Below are 27,843 nucleotides of genomic sequence, written 5' to 3'. Positions count from 1 at the left end.
TTAATGAACCACAATAAACCACGAAGTGCATGCAGATTTATTTTGAGAGTCTCAATGGCCTGTAAACGGACACATGATGTCAAAACTGGCACAAAAATATAACAGTAACTTAATTTGAATTCCCTATACAGGGTCCTTAAAATTCCTAAATTTTTCCAGCAGATTGAGCAGGTGATGCTCGAGAAACAGCACTTTCAATTGAGAATCCAGTCAGTTTTATTATCTTGTCCCATGATATCAACCTGTTCTAACCAATCCACTTCATGGTCTGAGAGAAGCTGAGGAAATTAAACAGCCTTCAGGTTGTTGAGTTGGTTATGCATAATTCTATAAAAGGCTCATAAATAATCAGGCGCCCCTTTCTCTGAAAATGTAAATATTAATCATTCAATACTTTTACATGGAATGTCAAAGTCCTGTTTTGTTTTTAAATCACTTTTTTTCTAGTTTCTGGTGTCTGCAGGAGAAAAAGCCAGATATTTTTGAGATAAATATAACTCTTATATTTTAGGGACCTGGACCTGGTTGTACAGAATATCTACTTCTTGATTTTAAAGCCGTTTCTGAGATCTATCACGGTATGTTGGATTTGCATTGTGTGATTTTAAAGCCGTTTCTGAGATCTATCACGGTATGTTGGATTTGCATTGTGTGATTTTAAAGCCGTTTCTGAGATCTATCACGGTATGTTGGATTTGCATTGTGTGATTTTAAAGCCGTTTCTGAGATCCATCACGGTATGTTGGATTTGCATTGTGTGATTTTAAAGTCGTTTCTGAGATCTATCACGGTATGTTGGATTTGCATTGTGTGATTTTAAAGCCGTTTCTGAGATCTATCACGGTATGTTGGATTTGCATTGTGTGATTTTAAAGCCGTTTCTGAGATCTATCACGGTATGTTGGATTTGCATTGTGTGATTTTAAGGACTGCCAATAATCATTAAAACAGATATCAAAATTCTCTTCATTATTAAAATGGATTTCTGGAATAATAAGTGGAGTCTTGCATTTAAAAAAAAATGTTTTTTTCACCCCAGTATGACTCACCAACTTCCCTTTTGAAAACCGGAGGGTTGATTGGTTGGCAATTTGTGCTTCCCAATGGAGATGTCTAATTTCATACTTTCTTGCAGTTGACTTAGAATTTAGAGCAGCATGGTTGGCGTAGAGCTTAGCACAATGCTGTTACAGCGCTAGTGATCGGGACCGGATTTCAAATCCTGCACTGTGAGAAGTTGGTATGTTTTCCTCGTGTCTGTGTGGATTTTGCCTGGGGGCTACAGTTTCCTCCCACCATTCAAAGCGTGCTGGGGGTTGTAGGTTAATTGGGTTTAATTGGAGTAATTGGGCGGTTTGGGCTCCTGGGCTCTAAGTTTAAATGTTAAAAAAATTTGTAAAAAGCATTAATTGAATAAATAAACCTTGAATATGGCAAACATGTCCTGAATTAATAATGTCCTGAATTAATTAATGTTCAATGTTAATGTAGGAGATGCACTGTAGTTTGTCAGAAAGGCTTCAAGCTAGAACTGAGCTTGCCGAGCTGGTCAAAGGTGAGAGAAAATTTTCAGAGGAGTGTTTGGAGTGGCCGTACAGAACATTGGGGATAAATAAGAAAATTCCAAAGTAAGGAGTGTGAAAATTGAATGTTCTCGCTGTGGTGTAAGGTAGAGCAGACAGTGTGCTTGAGTGCTGGCTGTGGGATTGGATGTAGTGCTAGAAAGGCCTGCATACAAAAATGAGACAGATCTTCATTGATTTGAATTTCTTGCTGTCATCAATGCACTGCTTGCTGGGAAACAAGTGTGGGCTTGCTAATAAGAACAAGCTGAAAGTTACTGGGTCCTCAGTGCAGGAGAACTCCAGTGGGGCAGCAACTATACCACAGCCATTGGAGGAGTGGTGCTTGGAGACGTTGACTTGAGAGGCTTTGGCATGAGGAGGGAGAGGAACTGGCAAATTAGTACAGGTGCTGGGAGGAAGGAAGCTTAAAAAAAAGTTCTTTGAATAAGAATGTCTTTAATATGAAGCCACGAGTAAAAGCAGCCAGAGGAGAGGGATCCCCAATGGATCCATAGGGAACTAGAGCTGGACGAACACTGAATCATAGACAATAAAAAGAAAGAGGTTCTGAGAAGTGAATTTCTGGAGTTAGGAAGGCAGCTAAAAAGTAGGACCACAGGGTTAGTAATCTCGGCATTGTTGCTTATGCCACATGCCAGCAAGGCTAAGAATAGGGAGGTAGGGCAGAAGGGGTGGTGCTGGGGGCAGGCATTTTGACTCGTAGTTCTTTGGGATCTCCTCTGGGGAACATATGGCTTGTACAAAAGGGACAGGCTGCATCAGATCACTGGAGGGACCAATGACTTTGGGGCTAGGGTTGCTCCAGTTATTGTGGAGGAGGGTGGTGGGAATCAGTGTTTTAGGTCAGATGATTGAGCAGTTGGGGGAAAGGTAGATGAAATGAACAGGGAGGCTGTGAGGAAAGAAATTTTCCTATTAAAGGAAAAGGGGGATGAATTTAAGGCATGGAATTAGGATGTGGTGACCATTACAGCGACCTGGCTGATGAAAGGGCAGGATTGGCAGACAGGTTCTGGGCTTCAGGTGTTTCTAAAGGAATAAGGAAATAAGGAAGGAAGTAATGGGCTGTGGGGAAGGGGGGGGGGGGGGGGAGTCACATAGCAAATCAGGGCCAGTATCGCAGAAAGGGAGCGATCACTCTATTGGGAGTACAGGTACTCCCCGACTTGTGACCTATGCAACTTACGTCCATCTGCACATACAACCGAAAATTTGTTAAAATGATACAAAGAAAAAATCAAAAATTTACATGGTTTATGTTGCATTTGACAAACTATAACAGGGATACAGGGTGTGTTAGAGCCAAAATACGTGTACTTACCTGGTTAGTCGGCATCCCAGGGTCCAAAGGCTGGCTGCTTGATTCCTGTCCACATGCGCAAGTCACAGTCATGTATTGGAGTTCGGTTGGCACATGCATGAGTGTTAAGCGCCCTGTCGATATTGAATTCAGACCTTAACTCTTGTGCATATGCCAACCGAACTCCAATACGTGAATTCTCCGAGCACGCACCAACTGGAGACGCGGGCATGCAGACAGGAGACAAGATAGCCGCACCCAACTTGTGGATCCAGGGACTACAACTAACAAGGTAACTACGCAATTCTGACATACACCCATTCAGAGATACGACCGATCCTTCAGTCCGAAATACGATCGTAAGTGGGGAGTACCTGCATTGCATTTGCCCCTCAATAACAACAGAGCCACTGAAGAACAGACACTCAGCAGATTTTAAACAGGTGTAAAGATAACAGGGTGTTGTCATGGGTAACTTCAACTTTTTGAATATTAATTTTCACCTCCTTAATGGAAAGGGTTTTGGATGGGGGAGAATTTGTCAATAGTGTCCAAGGAGGATTGCTGACACAGTTCGAGCGGCGAACTCAGTGTCATGATCAGTGCAACGCTATTACAGTGCCAGCAACCCGGGTTCAAATCTGGCACTGTCTGTCGGGAGTTTGTATGTTCTTCATGTCACCTGTTTGCGTTTTGTCCAGTGCTCCAATTTCCTCCTACCCTCCAGAAGAGGTGGAATATTTGACCAAGACGAAGAGGAAGCTACACAGTTATCTCGACTACACCTCTTCACACTCTGTCTCCTGTAGAGATTCCATTCCTTTCTCTCAATTCCTCCATTTCCTTCACACCTGTCTCCTTTCTTCCAGCTCCCCACCCCCATTCTTTCCCTCTCCTATTAGAGAGCTACCCTCCCCTATCACCTCAGCCTTTTTCTCTTCTATCCTCCCACCTCTTTCCTGTTTGCCTTGATGATGGCCTCAGGCCCAAATGTTTGTAACCTTTTATTTACCTGGACTCTGTGTGACCTGCTGAATTCCTCTAGCACATTGTTCATTGCAATTTAAGATGGTTGAAGCCACAAAAACAAATAAAATATTTCACAATGGGCCAAGAATGATAACAATGGACAAAACAAAACAGAATACTAATGATGCATGTTCCTTTCAGTGCTTTCTTGAGCATATATTCTGAAATTTATATTTTTAGGGTGATAGCATATGCAATGTATATTGAGGTGAATTTTTTTTTGGGTTACATTTGGCAAATGCATGTCAATTCTGAGGACAAAAACTCTTAATGCAAGGTAAATATGGGAATTGTTGATCATCTTCTCCACAGCACTGGGGAGAATAAGAGTGGAGTAAGAACAGGACCATTGAAAACAACAGCACAGGTAGGTGTTTGTTGGCTATGACTAATTAACAATAGCCACTGAAAAGAAATGGGGGAGGGGGAGCTTTAATGGAATGGTCAGTGTAAGAGTGGGAGTTAAAGGCTTTGGGAAGCAGAAAGAGACTGTGCCGGTTAGTGACAATAGTCCTGTAGCAGTGTGGTTCTCAACCATTTTTCTTTCTACCCACATACCACTAAGCAATCCCTCTGCCATAGGTGCTCTGTAATTAGTAAGGGATTGCTTAAGGTGGTATGTGGGTGGAAAGAAAAAGTTTGAAAACCACTGTTTTAATCGTACCTAATTTATTCGTTATCTGCACAGTTTCAGAACTCCAAAGGAAAAGGTTCAATGACAATTTTTCTCAAGCAAAATATTTCAGTACCAATTGGGTCTAGATCAGTGATTCTCAACTTTTCCTTCCCACTCACATCCCACCTTAAGCAATCCCTTACTAATCACAGAGCACTGATGGCATAGGGATTACTCAAAGTGGGATATGAATGAAAAGGAAAAGGTTGAGAACCACTGCACTCTAGGAAGAAGGCAAAGTGAGTTTGGGCGAGGTCTTTACTGATTGTAGTCTGAGCAGTGGAAATGGCAGCTGGGTTAGTAGTCTGCCCCTCTTACAGGATGTGGGAAATCTGGGACACACAAGTGTCCTTGATGACTACATTGGCGAGAAGTGCATCTGCCTGTGGCCCGACACAGGCTGAGTTAGGGAACAGGAACTGGATGAACAGATCATTCAAGATGCAGAGAGGGTAATAGATAAGAGATATAAGGAGGCATTCACACCTGGGAGTCAGGAATCAGGTGACTGTCAGGAGAGAGAAAGTACCTCTGTGGCCATTCCCCTCATCACTATTTTGGATACTATTGGGGTAAAGCTGCAGGAGCCAGGCCTCTGGCACAGATATTGGCTCTGTGGCTCAGAAGGGAAGGGAAGAGAGGAGGAGAGCAAAAGTGTTAGGGGATTCATTGTTTAGGGGAAATGACAGGGGATTCTTGGGAAGGGATTGGGACTCACGGATGTTATGTTACCTCCCAGGACATTTCTGATTGAATTTTTGAGGGGTAGGGAAAGGGGGTGGTGAGCAGCCAGATGTTGAGGTACATGTTGGTACCAGTGACACTGGAAAAATAATGAGGTCCTGAAGGATGAATATAAGGAATTAAGAAGGAAGCCAATGAGCAGGTTCTCAAAGGTGTTGATTGCTGCCTGTGCCATGCACCAGTGAGGACAAGAATAGGAAGTGATAGCAGATGAAGTAGTTGGAGATGATGCAGGGGACAAGAGTTCAGATTATGGATCACTGGAATCTGCTCTGGGGTAAGTATGATCTGTCCAAAATGGATGGCTTGCACCTGAACCAATATCCTTGGGGTAGGTTTTATCGAGGTGTTGAAGAGGTTTAAAACTAGCTAGGGAGGAGGATGGAAATCAGTGTGTTAAGTCAGATGATGGAAGAGTTGGTGAAAAGGTTGATGCTATTTGTCATGAGTCTGTGAGGAAAGAAGTGGATGGAACATAACTGCAATAAATTGGTGGCTTGAAATGTATGTACTTTAATGCAGAGAGTATTAGGAATAGAGTAGATGAACTCTCAGAGCGTGGGTCAATATTGTGGCCATTACAGAGACTTCACTGTCTCAGGGCAGGAATGGCTGCTGAATGAGCTGGGTTTTTGATGGACAAGAAAGGAGGTAAAAGAGGTGGGGAAGTGACACTCTGATCACAGTGCAGAGAAAGGGGAAGTAGTGGAGGTACTGTCCACTGAGTCAGTATGGGTGGAAGTAAAGAAATAGGAAGGGGACAATAACCCATTTTCTGTGTTTATTACAGACTCCCCCCCTCCCCCCAAAGTAACAGAGATACAGAGGAGCAGGGAGAGAGGAACATTCCAGAAAGTTTAAAAAATCATAAGGTTGTTGTGATGGGTGTTTGTCATTTTCCTAATATTGATTGGTACCATGTTAGAGTGATTTAGGTGTGTTCGGATAGGTTTCCTGACACAACCAGACGAGAGGCTGTACTTGACCTGGTGGTGGGAAACAAGTCGTGTCAGGTGTTAGATCTCTCAGTGGCAAACATTTCAGAGAAAATTATCACATCTCCTTCTCCTGAGCTCTGGAGAAGCACAGGAATAGACAATTTGGGTAAATATGGGGTTGGTGGAAAATATTCAGCAGAAAGCTGTATATTTGGAGCAGATGCACTCAGGTGGGGGGAGGGGGAAGGGAAGTGGGGAATGTACAGCTGAAATGTGGCAAATGTTCGAGGGAGGGAAAGGGTGGTAAGGTGAAAGAACCATGGTGTAGCAGAGATGGAGAAAATCTAGTCAAGAGCTTTCTTAAGAGGTTTAAGAAGATAGGAACAGATCGAGCTCCAGAGAATGACAAGATTGCTCGGAACGAGCTTAAGAAATGACTTTGAAATGTTAGAAGGGGGTTTGAGAAAGCCTTCCAAGTAGGATTATGGAATACCCCAAGGCATTCTACAAGTATGTGAAAAATAAGAGGGTGAGTCAAGTGTGGATAGGGCCCCTCGGGGATGAGAGTGGAAATGTGCGCATGGAGTTAGAAGAGGTAGCAGAGTTCCTTAACGAATACTTTGCTTCAGTTTTCACTGACTTCAAGTGGACTGAAATGTTTTGCTTTAAGAAAGAGGGTGAAAAACGCGGTTAGACAAGTGACCAGGACCAGACCAGATTTACCCAAGCCAACTGTGGGAAGTGAGGGAGGAGATCACTGAGCCTCTGGCAATGTTGCTCACACAGGGAGTAGAGATAATTATCGACCAGTGAATCTTACTTCAGTGGTGGGCAAGCTTCTGTGACACAGGATTTACAAGCTTTTAGAGAGCCAAAATCTGATTAGGCCTAGTGAGCACGGGTTCGTCAGGGAAAGGCTGTGTCCCAAGAGCATGATTTGAATTCTTTGAGAATGTTACAAAAACATTGAATGTAGACCAGTGAATGTAGTGTGTAGAATATGGATTTCAGTGAGGCATTTGACAAGGTTCCCCATGCAGAAAGTTCATTCAGAAAGTATCCGGGCATAGAATTCAAGAAGGTTTTGCTTTGTGGATATAGAATTGCCTTGCCCAGAGAAGGCAGAGGATGGTTGTAGATGGTTTGCATTCTCCATGGAGGTCAGTGACCAGTGGTGTTCTGCAGAGATCTGTTCTGGGGATCCCTCCTCTGTGAGTTTTATAAATGACCGGGATGAGGAAGGGGAAGGGCGGGCTAGTGAGTTTGTGGATGACTCGATGGTTGGTGGTGTTGTGGATAGTCGGAGAGTTGTAAGGGGTTACAGGTAGGATGCAGAGCTGGGTTGAGAAGTGGCAGATGGAGTTTAACCCAGAAAAATGTGAAGTGATTCATTTTCGTAGGTCAAAGTTGAAGGCAGGATACAATATTAATGGGTAGAGTCTGTGCTGAAGTGATCTTAGAGTCTGTGTCCATGCTGCAGTACAGGTTGGTAGTGTTGTTCAGAAGGTATAAAGTACATTGGCCTTAATTAACTGTGGGATAGAGTTCAAGAACTGTGAGCTGAAGTTGCAACTACACACCTTAGTTAGACTCCACTTGGCATATTTGTGTTCATTTCTGGTCACCTCACTACGGGACAGAAGTGAATGCTAGAGAGAGGTTGCAGAGGAGATTTACATTACAAGGACGTTGTCTGGATTGGAGAGCATTCCTTGTGAGGATAGTTTGGTCATTTCTCCTTGGAGCAACGGAGGATGTGGGGTGAATTGATAGAAACGATGAGATGGCGTTCATCACGTGGATGGCCTGAGGCTTTTTTTTCCCCAGGGCTCAAATGGCTCACAAAAGGGGACAGGGTTTTAAGGTGCATTGAAGTAAGTACAGAGTGTGTGCAAGAAGTGAGCTTTTGACGCAGAGATTGGTGGGTGCATGGAATGTGCTGCTGGCAGGTGGTGCCAGAAAATATTAGATAAGTACATGGAACTGAGGGACAAAAGGAGGGTAACGCAGTAAGGAAATTCTCGGTTATTAGGTCAGCACAACACTGTGGGCCGAAAGGCCTGTTTTGTGCTTTAGATATTTATATGTTCTAGAACATTGATCAATGATATGTTGAAAAAGATGGTCTTGTTCAAAGTGGAGGGAGAACATTTCCCAAAATTCTGCTCTCATACCCTCTTTACTCACGAGACTGTTGTGATTGGATTCACTTTGCATCCCTCCAGCCTTTGATCGCCTTCAATCACAATACTACAACCACATGCATCTTCTCTTTTCCATCAACATTCCAAATGGACTGGTGGGTCTGGTGGCTGGGTTTATTCATCCATTCACATCAATATCCCCTATCCTACCTGACTGCACCTCACCATGCAAAAGAGTAGCTGTCCTCTTCTGTATTCTAGGGACCCAATCATTGTCCAGGTGAAACTGCAATTTAAATTCATTCCAACTTAGAGTACTTTATTCAGTGCACAAACCACGCCATCCTTCGCACTAAGGACCAAAATCCACATTTGGATATCGGTTTCCAGAATAAGGACCAAAATCCACATTTGGATATCGGTTTCCAGAATAAGGACCAAAATCCACATTTGGATATCGGTTTCCAGAATAAGGACCAAAATCCACAATTGGATATCGGTTTCCAGAATAAGGACCAAAATCCACATTTGGATATCGGTTTCCAGAATAAGGACCAAAATCCACATTTGGATATCGGTTTCCAGAATAAGGACCAAAATCCACATTTGGATATCGGTTTCCAGAGCAAGTGCTTCATCTTGCAATGGTGACCTGGATATTTTAGTAGCCCTTCATCCTCCTTTGCATGCTGAAATCTGACACTGTTCTAATGAATTCTCAGCACTTTAAATTGAATGACAAACTCTGAAAACCAAACTTTGCAAGCTTTCTGTTTGGCCAGTTAAGAGTAATCGACAGGAACCTATAATGCCAACTCTCTTTCTTTTCACTGTCAAATGCTGCCTGACTTCCTGTGTGTTTCCAACATTCTCTTTTCCATTTTCAGCTTTTATAATGTTGTGCATCTCATAGTTCCAGCATTCTGTTTGCATTCTTCTAATTAAATCGCCTCCTAACAGATCATCCTTTAACATAAGAAATAGGAGCAGGATTTGGCCATCCAGCCCGTCGAGCCTGTTCCGCCATTCAATAAAATAACGGCTGATCTGATCATTGACTCAACTCCACCCACCTGCCTTTTCCCCATATCCCTTAATTCCTTGTTTATGTGAAAATCTATCTATCTGAACCTGAAATCTGTTTAATGAAGTAGCCTCAACTGCTTCCCCGGGCAGAGAATTCCACAGATTCACTACTCTCTGGGAAAAAAAAGTCTTAAATCTACTCCCCTAAATCTTGAGGCTGTATCCCCGAGTTCTGGTCTCACCAGTGAAAACAATTTTCCTGCCTCTATCCCTTTCATAATTTTATGTGTTTCTATAAGATCTCCTCTCATTCTTCTGAATTCAAGTGAGTATAATCCCAGGCGATTGAGTCTCTCCTCGTAAGTCGACCCTCGCCCCCCCATCTCTGGAATCAACATGGGGAAGCTCCTCTGGACTACCTCCTAGGCAGTCCTCAAGTATGGAGACCAGAACTGCACACAGTGCTCCAGGTGCAGCCTCACCAGTACCTTGTACATTTGCAGCATGACCTCCCTGCTCTTGAATTCAATTCCTCTAGCAATGAAGGCCAATATTCCATTTGCTTTCTTAATAGCCTGTTGTACCTGCAACTCTTTGGCATGCTGGACATGTCTACCACCTTGAAGACTAACACAACATATCTGTTCAAGGCCATGGCCATTTCCCTATTAGTCAATACCAATCTCCCTTTCTCATTTTCCATGAGATCTCTGTTGACTCGAGCCACCCTCTTCCATTTTATATATTTATAAAATATTTGTCATCTGTTTTTATACTTTGTGCTAATTTACCTTCATAATCCTTCTTCCCTTTCCTCATTTTTTGTTCATTTATTCTTTGTTGCCTTTAAAGTTTTCCCAATCCTTCAGTTTCCCACTACTCTTGGCTACTTTGAACATGACCTTTTAATTTTATACTTTCCTTTAGTTCCTTAGTTAACCGAGGCTGACTCTCCCTCTCTTACTGCCCTTACTTCCCCATTTTATCGCTCAGCCACTACCACTTGTCTTCTCTCATCTCACCTTTTCAGAGACCTTCCCTTTGCTCTTTCTACCTCACTCTCTACTCTCTCTCCAATTTAGTTCCAACTCGATTTCTGCCTTTCTGGTTTTGATGAAACACCATTGATGCAAAAGATTAACTGTATTTCTCTCACCAAACCAACTACTTGACTTTTTAACCTGCTGAGTATTTCCAACATTAAAAGCTGCTCGTAGCAGGAAAAACAATAAATGTCCATGGTCTGCAACCAAGACTGATTTACAAGAAATTTTACTTGACAAAAATGACAGTTGGTGCTGAAATTTTAATTTTTTTTTTTGTTTTTAAGTAGATTGACGTGTCTTGTATCATTCTTCATGTGCATTAAGATTTTATTCAGATACAGTAAAATCCGGAGTTCAAGCAACCGGCAGCCTCAAGCAAACGGCAAAAAAAAATTGAGGAAAATAAATTGGTAAAAAATATGGAATAAAATTAGTTCCCCCTAGTGGTTAGTTTGCTAATCACTCAGCACATACTCTCGAGCCACCGGCAAGCTCTTTAGGTGCCTGATACCAAGGATTTTTACTGTACTTGAAAGTGTAGTCCAATTACATTCCGCTGATTGGTTTACTTACAAGACTATCTGGAGCCAGTTATACACAAGTATGGGACGGTGGCACAGCTAGCAGAGCAGCTGGCTCACAACTCCAATGACCGAGATTAAATCCTAACCTCTGGTGTTATCTCTGTAAATGTGCATATTCCCTCTGTGACCTTGTGGGTCTCCCCCAGCTGCCGTGGATTGCTCCCACATTCCAAAAATTGTGTGCATTAGTCGGTTAATTGCTCACGATAGCATTGATGAGAATGTGGGGAGAATAGAATGTCTTATGATAGGCTGAAGGGCCTGTGTCCTTGCTGTATCTCCCTGTGACTCCACAATGCTTAATGAAGGACATTTTATGCAGACATATGATCACAAGCAACAAATTACAAATAAACACATTCGCGAGGAAGCAGGGAATATTTAAAATAAAACAGTGAAAGGAAAATAAATCGCAAGCTAAAAGATCAATTCTGTTGTTTTAAGAATGGGAAAACCAGTAAATGTAAAAGTTCTATCAAAAGCGAAGAGCTGCAGCTATTCGTATGGTGCCAGGTCTCACAGCATGCATCATTACACACACTGAACAGCCAGCACTGACTCCATGCGCATTAATTTACTCTGGCTCATTGAGCAAAGGTCAGCTTTCCAGTGTTGGGTACCTGAATAATCACCCGTCGGCGGATGACCCGGGTGGTTACAGTCTCCTCATCAGAACTGCTTTCCTGTTCCCCCAGTTCTTGTACTATCTCCTGGAGAAAGCATTCAATCAGACAGAATTGCAAAGCTGAAGGGCTGAAATCCTGCAGCATACTACACCAGATAGCTTTATCCTTTCCATGGATATCCTTTGCTTTATTCTAATACCTTTATACACAGAATTATTTTCTCTAATCAGTAATTTAATATGAATTCCCATTCTCATCGTTAAAAATCATTTAATGTCCCTTGTGCGTGTCCATGCGTACGTGGAGCTTGCACATTCTCCTTCTGATCTTGTGCTTCCTCTGCTCCAGTTCCCTTCTGCATTTTTAAAAGGCCACTGTAGATTGCTTCTAATGTTCAGATGAGTGATAAGGATCTGGGGAAAGCTGATGGAAATATGAGGAGAAGAAAATTGAATCAGTGCAGGATGAGTGTGGATCGGTGCTTGGAGTGGGTGCAGAATCGATCCGCCAAAGGTTCCGCTTCTGTTCTCTGTGACTCAGCAACGCAAACCATGTTTTGTTTTTCCGGCACAACGATATGCTCAGCTATGGAAGGCCTTAAATGAACGTAAGCTTATTTCTAAGATCAACCAACATTTCTGACATTTAAAAAATTCTCCTCTTCCCAGATTTTGTTCATAGCAAGTACCCCACACAAGTAGGCAGCAAATATCTCCATCAATATTGATCTAAATGGGCCAATCTCTGATATCCAAATCTCCTTCTATCCACGTTGGGAAATGGAAAGTACTTACATTTCTCTCCTCATTGACGTGGATAAGATGGAAAAGTATAAATATTACTTGGGGCATGTGTTTTCCTATTCAAATCTGTTGATCACATCAACAAGTTACCCATGTTAAACTGACTTAATGGAGAGCTATTTAAATTTTAAATTTAAATTTGGACATACAGCACGGTAACAGACCAATTCAGGCAAAGAGTCCATGCCGTCCAATTTACTGCCATTTAACCTACACCCCAGTACGTTTTGAACAGTGGGAGAAAACTGGGTCCCCCGGAGAAAGCCCACGCAGACACAAGGAGAACATGTAGACTCCTCCTCACAGGGCGTGCGGGATTCAAACCCCAATCCTGATCACTGGCGCTGTACGTGCGTTGCACTAACCGCTCCGCTAACTCTGTTGCGAATTAAATTCTAATTTATTTAGTTCCTGTAAAGACAACCTGCAGCAAATGAAAATTACCCCTGGTGACAGAAAGGATGTTTTTGCACAAAAATGGCCTCTAATTTTCTCCCAAATTAAAGTAAATCTGACCTCAAAGGTGAACTGATCTCAAACTTCCTGTACAGTTTACAAATCATGTATTAAAATAAATTGGAAAATGGAATTTGTTAAATATCTCATTCCTGAAACTATCTTAATGGAGTTCAATGACTGCTTCCCAACAACTACCATCTACAGGGAACCTCTACAGAAAAAAAATGGCAGCCTTGCTGGAGCTGCTGTAATGGCAATACTGGGGCAGAGCCAGGAGGGCAGAAAGCAGAGAAGGATTCAACCACCTGGTCCTAAAGCTCTGTATTGGCTTTAAACAGCTGGTTAAAGAGCTGACAGTGCTTGGAAGTAAACATTACATCGATGGGGTCTGTGTTCAGCAGCGGCCATGAGGGGTGGCAGACTCCACGGAGTAGCAGACCAGCGCAGGGCACCAGCAACGGGGAGAAATCCCCCCATGCTGAGAGGGAGAAGCAGAGGAGACGATGGTCATGGCAGCGAGGAACTCGGCAGCTGAAGGACTCTACAGGATGGTGACCACGGCAGCAGACCAGTGAGAGGCTTGGCGGCTGAGGGTCCCCACAGGCCGCTGGTGACTTGCAGTTGGCGGTTGCAGTGAACTGGAATTCCCTGTCTGTGTGTTGTTCTGATGGCTGGCTCCACCCTCCCCTATCCCAATATAAACCCTGGTTTACCCACCTTACTTCAGATTCACCTGAGGGCTATTGTGTCTACCGGCCATTGATGGTAAGCTATTTTGTCCGCCTCACTTGTCTCTGAGCGCATTCAGTCACCTTACAGGGGTCTCACACGGGCAAGAAGGGCTCCCAAGGTTCTTAGGTACTGATGGCTTCCTGATTGTATCTAAGCTTTGGATCGAACAGGAATCCGTGCTGCTGCGGAGGCTGTGGGACTGCTGGAGGAGAGTCCACTGGTGCTCAATGACTCTGAAAGGACTTTCATTTGCTTCTCTTTCTCTCTTGCTGTAAGGGACGCTGGCTACACAAATGGTGACTAATGGCTATTATATGTTATATAGTCAGGATAATGTGAACTATTTTGTAACCACGTAAGAATACACCTTTCTCACTGTAGTAACTGTAGGGCACCACTACGGGGCGTATGGATATGAATAGAATGTGTATAAACAGTTCCCTGAGATAGTAGAAGGCATCTTTAACTAAAGTCTCTTTTGTTCTTTGAATTTTGCATCTCTAAGTTAGTTAAGAAGCCTCCCAAGTAACACAGAGGCAAAACAAAGGTGATTCACAATAAAAAGATACTGAGCAACAGATATTGGTGAGACAAGAAGTTGAAAATTGCATGCTACACTCTACTATTGGGAGATGTAATTGAGCTGGAGTTTAATGAAATTATCTCTGTGTTAAGTGATAATCAGATGGCCAATTTGATTACTATTACAGGTGAAAACACGAGATAGTAACAATAAATCACAGCTGTGCATATTGAGTTCAATTATTGCCTCTGGAACATGTGTGGCTGTGGGTTTCCAGTGGCCACTCTTGTTTTCTCCCATATCCTAAAAAAACATGCAGATTGCAGATGAATTGGCCATTGTAAGTTGCAGACCAGTGGTAGTTTTAGGGAGGGGGGGAAATGGTGAGGCTGGGAGATGTCAGATGGGGTGGATATAGGAAGAATAATATGGATTTGGGTAGAATGGTGTGTGGAAAAATAATCACAGTGCAACTTGCTCAGTTCGATTCTTGAGGTCACTCACTGGCTTCCTGCGTTTGCACTATGGTTCTGTACCTGGGAATTAAAGAGTGGGAATTAGAAGTAGAAGGATTTTCACACTGACATGTTAACCATTATATTGTTAGTTAATTACTGGGATAAAATGCCAGTGTGAATGGGGCTTATAGACTCCAGTCTTCCAGACTGTAAGCTCACCAAGTTCCAATGTAAAAGTGGGTAGTTTCTCTTGTGTGATAGCTTAAAGAAAATGTTTGATACTTTGTTGGTTTACTGTAGCTTTATTACCTGTTCCAGTGATTCCTCTTCAAAAGATTTCTTGATATTCTCTGTCTGCTCCTCCATTGTTTCCATAATAGTGGGACCAGCTGTTTGGGTAGGTTGAACAGCAACACAAGCATGAACTTCATCGGGTTCCAGTACAATTGAACTTGGTTCATCTATCCTCAGGGTTACCAACTCAGTCGATCCTGCATCTGCCTCCTCCTGGACATCACATTTTGTTTGATCCTTGGACTTTTCTTGTTTGAAATCAGCATCTTCACCAGATGTATGATCCTTCACTCTGTATGTAAAATAAATAAATAATACCAACCACTATTGCAAATGCTTGGATATTCATAACAATAGAGTTGACCATGAAACTAATTTCATCCTGACTCCCTGCAATTCAGGATGCTTGCCTATCAACAGTGAACACTGTAGTAATACATTTTTTAAAACTATTTTAGCACGGTAGCAGACCCTTCCGGCCCAAGAGTCCGTGCTGCCCAAATACCCCAACAGCTGTACATTCTGAAGGATGAGAGGAAGCCAGAGCAGCCGGCGGAAACCCACGCAGAGACGTGGAGAACCTACAAACTCCTCACAGAGAGTACCGGATTCAACCTTGGGTGGCTGTAAAAGCATCGCACTAACTGTTCCGCCCGTTAGTGCTCTAACTATTTTTTTCCCAATTCTGAATCAACTATTGCCAAGCACTCCAAGTCACTTTCATCAAAAGCATGGATGAAATCAAGATAAATTACTCATAACTAAATGTTCAGTACAATTTGATTTGAAATGAATCAGGAATAAAAATTTGTGTGGCTGCCTTGCGAAACATCCAAATCTCAGGTTATAAATTCCGCTTATGAGCTTGCTTCAAATCTATACCTATGGGGTCTAACATAGCACACATTTACATCATTCGACTGCTCCTGCTCTTAAAAAATTTACCGTACTGGACAGATTTGCCGCACTTCTGTTTGAATGCATCACTCTAGAACTTGTCAGACTTCACCACAATACCTGGAAGTAATCATTCAGTAACGTACAACAGAGGTTTCTCTAAGAGCAATAAATGTTGGACTTGATAATGGCATCCCGACCTAGGTTCTGAAAAATGAATATTCAACCAAAAGCAAACTTCCCCAGTTTTGTAATTAATATGGTTCCCCGCGACGCATGAAAAGAAATGTGCGACATGGCGGGTTAAGTGAATCAAGCAGCAGCTTCAGCTCAAAGTTTCACAGCCGCCTTGATGTCAACTATTTCTGAATTGGGCGTGAAGTTATTTTGGGGCACAATATGATAATAAGAATAATGTAAATATAGTTTGATGGTGTGAATCAGCAGGAAACAAATGGTAGGAGGTGCCATTACCTTGGTTGACATTATGTAAAGACATCAAACTCAGTTTCAACAAGGTTATAAAATCAATATAGTAAATGAAAATTAAACCTGCAGATGGTGGAAACCTGAAACTTGAATAGATAAATGCGTGAAATGCTCAGCGGAACAAGCTGAATCTTTGGAAAGAGAAACCATTAACGTTTCAGGTCCAAGACCCTTCGCCAGTTCCATTTCTCTTTCCTGCTTTTACTGCTGAGTGTTTTCCACATGATCTAATTTTAATGCATCCTCAGTTGTGAGCTGCATCTAATCGGCTCTTGTTTTGTACCAACGACAAGGATGGTAACATAAAGAACTAAATGGCAGTGTACACTCTCCGTAATATGGGTGGCTTTACTCAGAGCAAAAAAAATGCTGAAATCTAAAGACATCGCAGAACAGAAATTATGCTCATGTATGAACGTTGAATATTCCCATTGCACTTCCTGACCCTCGCCTGAGCATCCATCCTGATAAGTTTCATCCCACTGAACCAAAATACTAAAAGAAATCTCACTTGGATGTTTGCTTTTGAATGTCAGGAAGTGAAGTCTTTCTTGCTTCAGTTTCATTTTCCTTCTGAGTTTGCCTTAAGAACTCAGGAATGGAAAGTTCCACTTCGGCTTCCTTCATCTGCTCGCTGGGCTTTGCCCTGGTCTGCGGGCTGGCTTCCTGAGGCTTGCCACAACTGATGGAGCTATCTTCCTCCAAAACAAGAGGTGGCTGTGCTCCAAAGGTGTCACTGCATTGCTCACTGGAAACTTGGGGTGGATCACCTGGGCTGGAATGCTCTTTTGACGTTTCATGTTGCAGTCGTGTGATCTTTGGACTGTACAGATCATCAGAAAGTGCTGAGAAACCTAGAAAAATAAAAGAAAGGAAGGTGTTTATAAACAGCTTCTACTTTGGATCAGGCCAAGGTATCAAAGTGACCAAGTTATGAATACCTAACCCAATTGCCATACATGTTTAAATTAAATCACATTTACAATTTTAATGTGTTTTTTTTCCAGCTTTTCGGTTAAGGCAGTATTGAACACGAGCAGTGCTAAGATGGGAACTTTTCCCTACTGCAACTATGATGCAGACACAGTTTCAAGAAAACACTTCTGGGCAAACTCAGAAGGCAGATATGTGACTCAATGAAATGGTGACATTCAGATTGAACTTGTAATTCAGGATGGGAAAGGTGACATCAACAGAGTGCGTTTTCATGCACCCAACATTGAATTAGCTTGGCTGACAATGCAAGAAATTGTTTCCATTATCAGTAAAACGTACAAAAGTGAAAAACTTGGTATCGTTGGGCAGCACGGTTAGCGCAACACTATTATGGTGCCAGGAATTGGGACCGGGGTTCAAAACCCATGCTCGGGGGGGGGGGGGGGGGTGCGGCTCTGATTTCCTCCCACCATTCAAAAACCGTACTGTGGGTGTAGATCAAGGTAAAGGTCCCATTATTGTCACATAACACTACATTTAGATTAACATGCATGAAAAAATTCTTAAACTTGGTCCACATAAGCAAGACGGAGAGTCGCCACTTCATCCAGCGCCCCTCACAGGAATGAGGTCCCACCAAGGAACAAACTCACGACCCCTGGTGGGTTAATTGGGTGGCGTGGGCTCATGGGCTGAAATGACACGTTACTATGCTAAATGTCTAAATTTTTAAAAAATGTCTTTTTATATACAGCCAATCTAGAAAATTTAGCGAAGGTGAGAATTCAAAATCTACCCGGATTTTCCTATTTGGATGCAGTGATGATGTCCTGTCAGACCCAGGGGGTGGGGTTAGAGGGGGGAGAGGGAGGGTGTGGGGTGGGGGGGATAAATAAACAAAAAAAAAACCACTGATCAGGCCAGGTATTTGTTAAGTGTGAATGTCTGCAGATATTGGGATTGAGTTTGTGCAGTGCAGGCAAGTATTTGGCAGAAATAGAGGTGAAAGGCTCTGTCAGAGGCACAAGTTTTAAAAAAAATGCTCAAATCCTGCAAAGGGAACAGCTACAGGGCCAATCATTATCTATCTGAGGAGCATCAAAGGGCTTGAATACACAGCTTCACCTCAAAGGGTATCAAAAATATGAGGTCAAGAATTTAACGTGGAAGGAAGGAGTTTAAAAGGGAATTGAGAGGAAAGTTATTTTTACACAGTAAGTGGTTAATGTGCTGTCAGAGGTGCTGCTGGAGTCGCATACAAATACAATTGAGTTACGAAGCCTTTAGACAGATACTTTAAATAGCCAAAGTATGAAAAGGTACAGCCCTAACGTGAGCAAATGGGATTACTGTAGATGGACAAAATGTGATGGGCCAAAGCATCCATTTTACATGCTGCATGACTGACTTTCAGATTTCAGGGTCTGCCTCTTGCCATATGAAATCAGTGAACAGGAAAGAATGCTTGGCTTAGATGTCCAAAAACACAAATCAATTCAATGAGGGCGACTGTAAGCAAGCAATTCAAGCAAGGCCTGAGCATCCCTGGCAAGAGAGTGAGGCCCAAAGTGCTAGTGTAACAGATGATCAAACTGAAACTAATACAGTAAAACCTCTGGAATCTGAATTCAAGTAGCCAACAGTCTCAAGCAACCGGCAAAAACAATCGAGGAAAATAAATAGGTAAAAAGTACACAAGTTTAAAAGTGGCACGCCTCGCCACAATCAACTGGAAATACACTTGTCCAGCATCCATTCATTCCCATAGGTGCCGAATACCAGGGGTTTTACTGTATTGAAGTTAAAGGCAAACAAATTCAGTACACTGGTCAGGAAGGGATAGGACAGGAAGGTTGAATGGGCTAAAGTACTTTTATTTGAGAGTAATTGAGTTTTACAACATGGAACACAGCCCTTTGGCCCAACTTGTTGATGTTGACCAAGGTTTCTCCCCAAACTCATCCCATATCTCACTGTCGTTTCCTATCTATGTACAGGTTGAGATGTATTTTTGAGATTGCAATTGTATTTGCCTCTCCCACCCCCTCGAGCATCTTTTTTTCTTATACCCACTATTTTTTGTGTGTTAAAAAAAATGGTGCCCCTCAGGTCTATTCTAAATCTTTTCCCTTTGACCTTCAGCATATGGCCACTAATTTTAGACTCCCCTATCTTGGTGGTGGGGGGGGGGGGGGGAGGGGGGAGAGACAATGATTATTTACTTTATTTACGCCCCTCATGATTTTTAGGTAATAGAGAAAGCTTTTGGCATCTTACCTTCATAAATCAAAGTATAAAGTATAGGAGCTGGGATGGTATCATAAAAATGTATAAGATGTTGGTGAGCCCAAATTAGATAATGCAGACAGATAAACTAAAGGAGAATCATCAGATATTTTACCTGTATATCAAGGCAAAAATGGTAACCAGAGAGGGAAAAGGATCCCTTAAAGATCGGTGTGGAGCCAGAGGAAATGAGCGAGGCTTCAGATGAACTCTTCTCACCAATATTTACCATGGAGGTATTGGAAGTTCAGGGAAGATAAGCATATTGACATGAGGAAAGAGGTGGCATTAGTGATCTTGAAGCAGATAAAGGTGGATGATATCCAGGATCCTAACCAGGTGATGCCCTCAGATGTTGAAAGCAGGAGAAGAAATTGCTAAGGCCCAGCAGATAGGAAGATATAGCAGATATGTCTGCATCCTCATTAGCCAGGAGTGAGGTATCAAAAGACTGGAGCATTTCTGATGTTGTGCTTTTATTTAAGAAGGGCTGCTACAACAAGCCAGGGAACAGCAGACTAATAAGCCTAACATTGGTTACTAGAGGGAATTGTATGAGACAGGCTCCATCTGCATTTGGAAAGGCAAGGGCTGATTAGGGATAGTCAACATGTCTTTGTGTATGTAAAATTCAGACACAATTTTTTGAAAAGATGACAGGAGGATTGATGGACACTAAAGCAGGGCCGTAGATGTTGTCTGCATGGACTTTAGCAAGGCTTTTGGCAAGGTCCACATGTAAACGAGTGAATTACATGCAAAATAAGTCTTGGTGATCTGACTTAGTAGGTCATAGCAGTGTTCTTTACAGGTAAGAAGCCTGCAACCAGTAGCGTACACAGGGATTACTGCTGGGTACACTGTCCATCATCATTTAGTTCATGATTTAGTTGAGAATGTACAGTAGATGGCATCATTAAGCAAGATGCAGATGACACCCAAATTGGTGTCAAAGGTTACAACAGGATATTGATCACCTGTGGAAGTGTACAAAGGAATAGCAGATGAAATTTAACTCAGGCAAGTGTGAAGTAGTGTATTTTGACAAGTTTAACAAAGGCCAGGAGCTGCACTGCAAGTGGCAGAGCCCTGGGAGTGTTGTTAATCAGAGAGACCTAATGGTTTAAGGACGTGAAACTGGCAACACCTCATTTTACAGTTGTGAAATGTTTGGTTACACCCCATCTAGAATATTGTGTGCAGTTCTGGTCACCTAGCTAGAGGAAGGAGATGATTAAGCTGGAACGAGTATAGAAAAGATTCACAAGGATGTTGCCTGAACTGGAGGGATCGAGGTCGTTGAGAGCTTGGGTGGCTTAGACTGTTTTCCTTGGAGTGAAGGAGGCCGAGGTGACTTTATGGAGGCTCATAAAATTATCAGGGGTATTGATAGTTGTGGTATTTTTTTTTAATCCAGGGTAGGGGAGTCTTGAAATCAGAGGGCAAAGGTTTCAGATGAGAGTGGATCTGAAGGCCAAGCAATTGGTGTGGTGGGTATGTGGAATGAGCTGCCAGAGAAAGTAGAGGCAGGTACAATATCTAAATATTTTTTAAAATGGATAGGAAAGTCTAGGAAGGATAGCAGCCAAAAGCAGGAAAAAGGGACTATCTTGACTGCGATTTGGGGTCAGCACATGTGTTGTTTCCATGAAGCCAAATAATCTATGAAAACCTTCATCTCTATTATCTGTTGCTAATCGTGGCTTGTTACTAAAGATGGGTGTCCCGAATGCACCAAGTCTGTGTAAGTTCCACAGAGTCTTATTGCACACACAGCAGTTCAGTCCAACTTGCCCATGCCAACCAAACTACACCCATCCATTCCTATTTGGCTCTTATCATTGAAAATCTTTCCTATCCATATACCTGTCTAAATGCCTTTTAGACATTACAATTGTCCCTGCTTCTATCATTTACTTTGCAGCTTATTCCAAATACCCACCAGCCTCTGTGTGAAGAAGGAGCCCCTCAGGTCCCTTTTATTATCTTTCTTCCATGACAAATTTCTGCCCTATAATTTTGCCCTGTCCTGGGAAAAAGGTTACGACAATTTACATTATCTAATAGTGTCATACAATATGGAAACAGGCCCTTTGGATCAATTGTCCATGTAAAACAAAATGTCTCACCCTCAATAGCCTTACCAACCTGGATTTGTCCCACATCCTATCCATCTATTGTTTCTTAAATATTTCAATAGTACCTGCCTCAACTACTTCATCTAACAGCTTGTTCCGTACACCCACCATACTCTGCGTTTATATGAAAAAGTTTCCCTTCAGGTTTCTATTAAATATCTTCCCCCTCATCTTAAACCTATGTCTCCTAGTTACCGATTCCCCTACAATTGGCAAAAGAGCTGATCAATTCACTCATGATTTTTCACACCTGGTGAGGATCGCCCCTCATCTTACTGCAATCCAAAGAATAAACCCCTAGCCTGTTCAAACCCTTTCCACTGTTCAGTCCCACAACTCCTGCCAACATCTCATATACAGTGAAACCGGGTTATACCACAATCATTTGGGTCCATAAAATCGTGAAAAATGTGGAGTCACGCTAAACGGGGTTACTTAGATATACAGCGAGACCATCAGCAACAGCGTGGAACTGGGCACTTTCGGCAACTTGTTCAACCTGCCTTACCTCCATTTCGGCCAAATCCCAGTCCTACTTGCAGGAGTAGAACCTTCAGCAGGTGTATGAGCTGAGGGAGCTGGCCACGTGCTGGTCATGCTGGAAGAGAACGCACTCCGCCGGTGCGCAGCCTGGCCCTGCTACAAATGCCGCTTGCGCTGGCTGCTGCGAACCAGCCTGGCCCTCAGCTTCGACCAGCGACCGCTGTCGCGTGTAACTCTGGCTGACTCGTGGGGCAGCTGGCTGCTGGAGTTCTGTGGCTCCACGCTCCACCACTCACTGGCCTGCTACAAGCCCCGGATCCAGGAGCGGTCGCCACAGCGGGTGTCAGCGGCCGAATGCCAGACAGTGTACTTCAGGTGCTGGGTGGATGGTGCAAGCTGATTGCCATTATATCCGAATTCACATTAAATCAGGATGCATAAAATCGGGGTTTCACTGTATCTTCTCTGTACCTTCTCCAGCTTGACAACATCTTCCGATAGCGCAATAATCAAAACTCTGGCCTCACCAATGTCTTAAACAAGTGCAATATGACCTCCCAATATTGAAACTGATTACTCGGAGTGAAGATCAATGTGCCAAAAGCTTTTTTGACCACCCAATCTACCTGTGATGCCACTTTCAATATATTATGTACCTTTCTTCCTTGATCCCTCTGCTCTGCAACACTCCTCAAATCCCAACCATTAATTGTGTGAGTCCTACCCATGTTGGACTTACCAAAATGCAACACTTCACCCTTCTCTTTCTTAAATACCATCCGCCATTCCTCTGCCCACTTGCCCAAAAGATCAAGATTTTGCAGCAATTTTTGTGAATTGTCTTCACTATGTATAATACCAGCTCTTCTAATGTCAGTGCCATCTTGCTAATCATGCCATGTCTGTTTTGATCTACATCGATGATGGAGACGACAACGAGAATGAACCCTGGGGCACATGACTTGCTACAGGCCTCAAATTTACAACATTACCCTCTGTTTTCTTTCACAAATCCAATTTTCTATCCATTCAACTCTTTCACTTTGGATCCCATGCGCTCTAATCTTCCAGGACACCCCACCAAGTAGAACCTTACCAAATGTCTTACTGAAATCCATACATAACATTTACCATTCTATCCTCATCAATCTTCAAAACATTCAGAAAGATTTGCGATACATGACGTCTAACATAACCGTGTTGACTATCCCTGTTCAGCCCTTCTCTATTTAAGTGCATTTATATCTTCTCCCTCCGAATACTTTCCAGCAACTTATCCAATCAAGGATATTAGGCTCCATAGCCTGTAGTTTCTTGACAATTTCCTGTACCCTTTCTTGAATGGAGGCATGACATTTGTCATCCTCCTGTCTTCTGGCGTCTCACCTGTTCTCAATGACAATTCCAAAATCTCAGCCTGGGCACTAGGAATCTCCTCTCTAGCTCCCCACAATTATCTCAGATGTATCTGATCAGGCCCAGGAGATTTTCTGACATTCATATGCATCGTACCTTCAACTCCAACGTAAATACAGGTACTTGTGGCGGCCTGCCACGGTGGCAATCGAGTCGGCACTCCGGGCAGTGAGCGCAACTGAAAGCCAGCAGCCCGCACAGTGGCACTGGCTCCAACAGGTGAAGTGGCAGACGGATGGCAAGGGCAGCTTAAAGGCAAGTGACCCCAAAATGGCACTCGCCTTGCTACACAGCCAACAGTCAGGGACAGCGCGAGGGGAAGAAGGGATTGTTATGCAAGAAGGTACCCGCGTGTTGAAAAACCCGCTTTTGTTATGCGGGACATGACGTTAGCAAAGGGAGGAATGAGGCGTGTATAAAAGTCGGGTCTGAGCCCCTAATAAAACTCAAAGGTTAACCTGACTACACTACGTGTATGTGTGTCTTCGTTCAAGTAGCGCATGGCTACATACTGACTATTTTCAATACATTGCAATTGTCTATCCCAAGTTCCACAATCCTTGTGGCTTTCTCCATAGTAAAAATAAGAGAAGTATTTCCTGTGCACCTTGCCCAATCCCTATGGCTCCACAGAGAACTGACCGTATTGATTCCTGAGAAATCCTATTTTTAGTTTGATTACTCTTTTTTATTCATGTACTTATAAACCTCTTGGGATTATGATTAATATTATCTGCCAGAGGTATCCCCGTCCACCTTTCGCTCACCTAAATTTAGCTAGCCCCTCAGTTCTCAAATCTCCCTCAGATATGTACTTGATCACAGTGGTCAATACGTCCTTCTTCTTAACCAGAGCCTGAATTTTTCTCTTCATCCAAGCTTCCCTGCACTTCCATGACTCACCCTTCACACTAACAGGAATGAGTAGGTGCTGGACTCATCAACACACTTTTAAAAACATCCCATTCTCCAAAGATTCCCCTTCCTTCAAACACCGCTCCAATCAACACAAGATAGTTTGTGCTTTGTACCTTCAAAGCTGCCCTTGCCCCGACCTTGAAATTTAATTTATGGCCCCTCTCTGTCTCTCTCTGCAACGATTTTAAAACTTGATGGTTGCTGGTCCCCATTCATCCACGAACATCCACATCGACTTGCCCTTCCTAATTTCCAAAGACTGGTTCAAGTGTTTCCCTCTCCCATGAGGGACCATGCCAGAGGAAAGATTCCTGAACACATTTACCAAATCCCACATGACTTGAACCTTTTGCATGATGGCTTTCCCAGCCAATATTTGGAAAGTTAAAATCCAACCTGATTTGACCTTTAATGAGCAGCAAATTCCTGGCATATTTTCTCCCCTCATTCCCATTGGCTATCTGGAGACCTGTCGTACCTTCCCAGCAAGGTAATCGTGGTTTGGAGATGAGAAGAGAATGAATAGAGGTATGCAAGATTATGAGAAGCATAGATATGGTGGACAGCCAGCACCTACAGTATTTCCAAGGGCGGCAATATTAAGTACAAGAGAACATCTCTTTCAGGTGTGTGAAGGAAAGTTTCACGGAGATGTCAGAGGTAAGTTTTCTTTTATAAAGAGGGTGATAGGTACCTGGAATACAGTGTAAGGGATCATAGTATCGTTTGGTGCAATAGGGGCATTTAAGAATCTCTGAGATAGGCACATGGAGGTCTATGGGCGTATGCCTATTGCGGAGTAGATTTATATCAGTTGGTGTAACTTTGTGGGATAACGGCCTGTTTGGAACTGAAATATTTCATGTTCTTTCTTGTTCCTCAACTCTGTCATATAACCACACTAGCCGACCCGCCCGTCATGTCACCTCTGATCATTGCCAAGACATCCTCCTTTACCAATAACACAACATCCCCTCCCCCTTTACCCCACCTCTGCCCCTCCTAAAGCACCTGTGCCCTAAAATGTTGTGTTTAACAATGCCCTCAATTTACTTGCCTTCCTAAGAAGCCTCGAGCATTAAAATGGGTATGATTTCAACCTCACTCCCTGCCTTTTGCTTCCCAACAAAAGAAAAACCTTATCCAAAACAGTATACCTGTGAGGGGAACAGCCACACGAGAATGTTGTCTGCTGGTGATCACCCATCTATCTGCCAGCTACATCTTCGATGTGACCACCTCAGTGAATGACTCATCTGTGATGCCCTCAGCATCCCGGATGATCCTGAGTGCATCCATCGGCAGCTCCAGTTCCTTCACCCTGCCTGTCAGAAACTGCAGAGGGGTACACCTCCCATAGATGTAGTCAGCAGGTAGAGAACCGATGACCTATATCCCACTTCATTGCCCTGACTGCCATTTTGCCCAAGCTGAGTCAAGCCACGGAGATTTAAAGCCCCACCTCAGCCTCTGCTTGCTGAAACCTCCTGAGCTAGAGCCTCAAAGTCCCAGTCACCTACTGTGACATGACATGGTGTAGGTTAATTGGGGGTATAGTGGGTGGCACAGACTCATAGGGCTGAATTCACTGTTACACTGCCATATGTCTAACTCTTAAAATATAATAATTTACTCTAATAAAGTTTCTTTTTTCTTTTATTGGCCAAGTCACCTCCCTTGTATCTCCAGACTCCAGCCACAAGCCCCTTTTGGCTAACTTGAACACCATTTTATAAACTCCACGTGGGTCCCGCCTCAGCCTATCCAGCCTTTTCTCGTAAATCAGGCCCAGTTTTGTCAACATTCCTGTGATTCTTTTCTGCACCTTTTGCAACTTATCCATGTCCGCCCTTCACCTGAGTGATCAAAACTGCGCACAACTTTCCAAGTGCAGTTTCACCACCATCCTGCAACATGACGTCCCTGCTTCTCTACTCAATGCCTTGAACAAACTAAGGGAAATGCTCCAAACACCTTCTTTCACCTCCCTCTCTACCCATGTCGCCGCTATCATGGTACTTGCTTCTCCATAGAATGCTGCAGCACAGAAAAAGGCCTTTCAGCCCTTCTAGTCTGTGCTGATCATTATTCCGCTAATCCCAACGGCCTGCTCCATTCCATAACCCTCCAGACCTCTCCCATCCAAGTATACAATTTATTTTTAAACTTAAGAGTGAGTCTGTATTCACCACGTCAGATGGCAGCTCGTTCCACACTCCCACCACTCTCTGAGTGAAGAAGTTCCTACTTAACCTTTCCCCTTTCACCCAAAAGCCATGACCTCTCATACATGTCTCCCCCAATCTTAGTAGAAAAAGCCAACTTGCATCCACTCTGTCCATGCCTCTCATAATCTTGTAAACCTCTATCAAATCTCCCCTCATTCTTCTTCGCTCCAAGGAAGAAGGCCCGAACCTATTTAATCTTTCCATGCAATTCAACTCCTGAAGACCTGGCAATTTCTTAGTAAATCTTCTCTGCACTCTTTCAATCTTATTGATACCCTTCCTGTAGTGAGCTGACCAGAAATACACACAATATTCCAAATTTGGCCTCACCAATGTTTTCAACATAACATCCAAACCCCTATACTCAATACTTTGATTTATAAAGGCTAAGATGCCAAAAACTCTCTTTACAACCCTGTCTACCTGTGACGCCACCTTCAGGGAACAACGCATCTGTATTCCCAGATCTCTAAGCTCCTCCACACCTCTCAGTGCCCTACCGCATATGTCCTACAATGGCTTGCTCTTCCAAACTCTTTGTCCTACAACCACTCTTTAACCCCACCAACCTGGATAATGGGATATCATCTCCCAATATTAAGCTATAATCCAAACAAGTTTACATTTCTTCAGGAGTACAATAAGGAAGCAGCTTCTATTTCCTCAAATGGCAGGAAACAAGCAATTGTGATTTGAATCATCAGTGCGTTAAGGAATGCAAAATGGAATTACCAATCCACCTTAAAATTACACCAAGTTGATTTATTTTTGTGGAAGCTTTATCATTTTATTGTGCAAAATGCATTACCTTCACTGTGATCTAGAGCTATTGTCTGCTCAATCTCTGCATAAGTCCGGGAAACATATTCTCTGCTGGGTGAAATTTGTGTGGTTTCCAGTAGGCTGATAATATCCATTCGATTAATTTTGTTCAAGGTCTGCAACAGTTTTTCATCTTGGAATGAAAGAGGAAAAATAAACATTCAACAAATTACCACTCTTAACGATCAAAGAACCGAAAGCAGTCTAATTGGAGAAAATGTATTCCTGCTTTCCAAACTAACATATTTATGTTTCTACAGGT

At 42.9% G+C, this 27,843-nt stretch overlaps 1 protein-coding gene across 9 annotated transcripts in view; it reads right to left on the bottom strand.

Moving 5' to 3' along the window:
- LOC138758165 (ankyrin-2-like) overlaps positions 1-27,843 on the bottom strand; it is a 355,676-nt gene that overhangs the window by 32,277 nt on the left and 295,556 nt on the right. For 8 of the 9 annotated variants that reach the window (XM_069926699.1, XM_069926700.1, XM_069926704.1 and 5 more), the window contains 4 exons: positions 27,568-27,714; positions 16,866-17,208; positions 14,984-15,260; positions 11,694-11,783 (listed from right to left, as the gene is read on the bottom strand). In XM_069926699.1, coding sequence (XP_069782800.1) covers positions 11,694-11,783; positions 14,984-15,260; positions 16,866-17,208; positions 27,568-27,714 — 857 coding nt within the window. The remainder of the gene's footprint in view (positions 1-11,693; positions 11,784-14,983; positions 15,261-16,865; positions 17,209-27,567; positions 27,715-27,843) is intronic. The other variant, XM_069926701.1, reaches the window with a different exon arrangement.

Source organism: Narcine bancroftii, chromosome 3 (genome assembly GCF_036971445.1).
Source record: "Narcine bancroftii isolate sNarBan1 chromosome 3, sNarBan1.hap1, whole genome shotgun sequence".
Classification (NCBI taxonomy): Eukaryota; Metazoa; Chordata; class Chondrichthyes; order Torpediniformes; family Narcinidae; genus Narcine; species Narcine bancroftii.
Note: the sequence above shows the minus strand (reverse complement) of the source record. Positions and strands in the feature narration are given on the sequence as shown.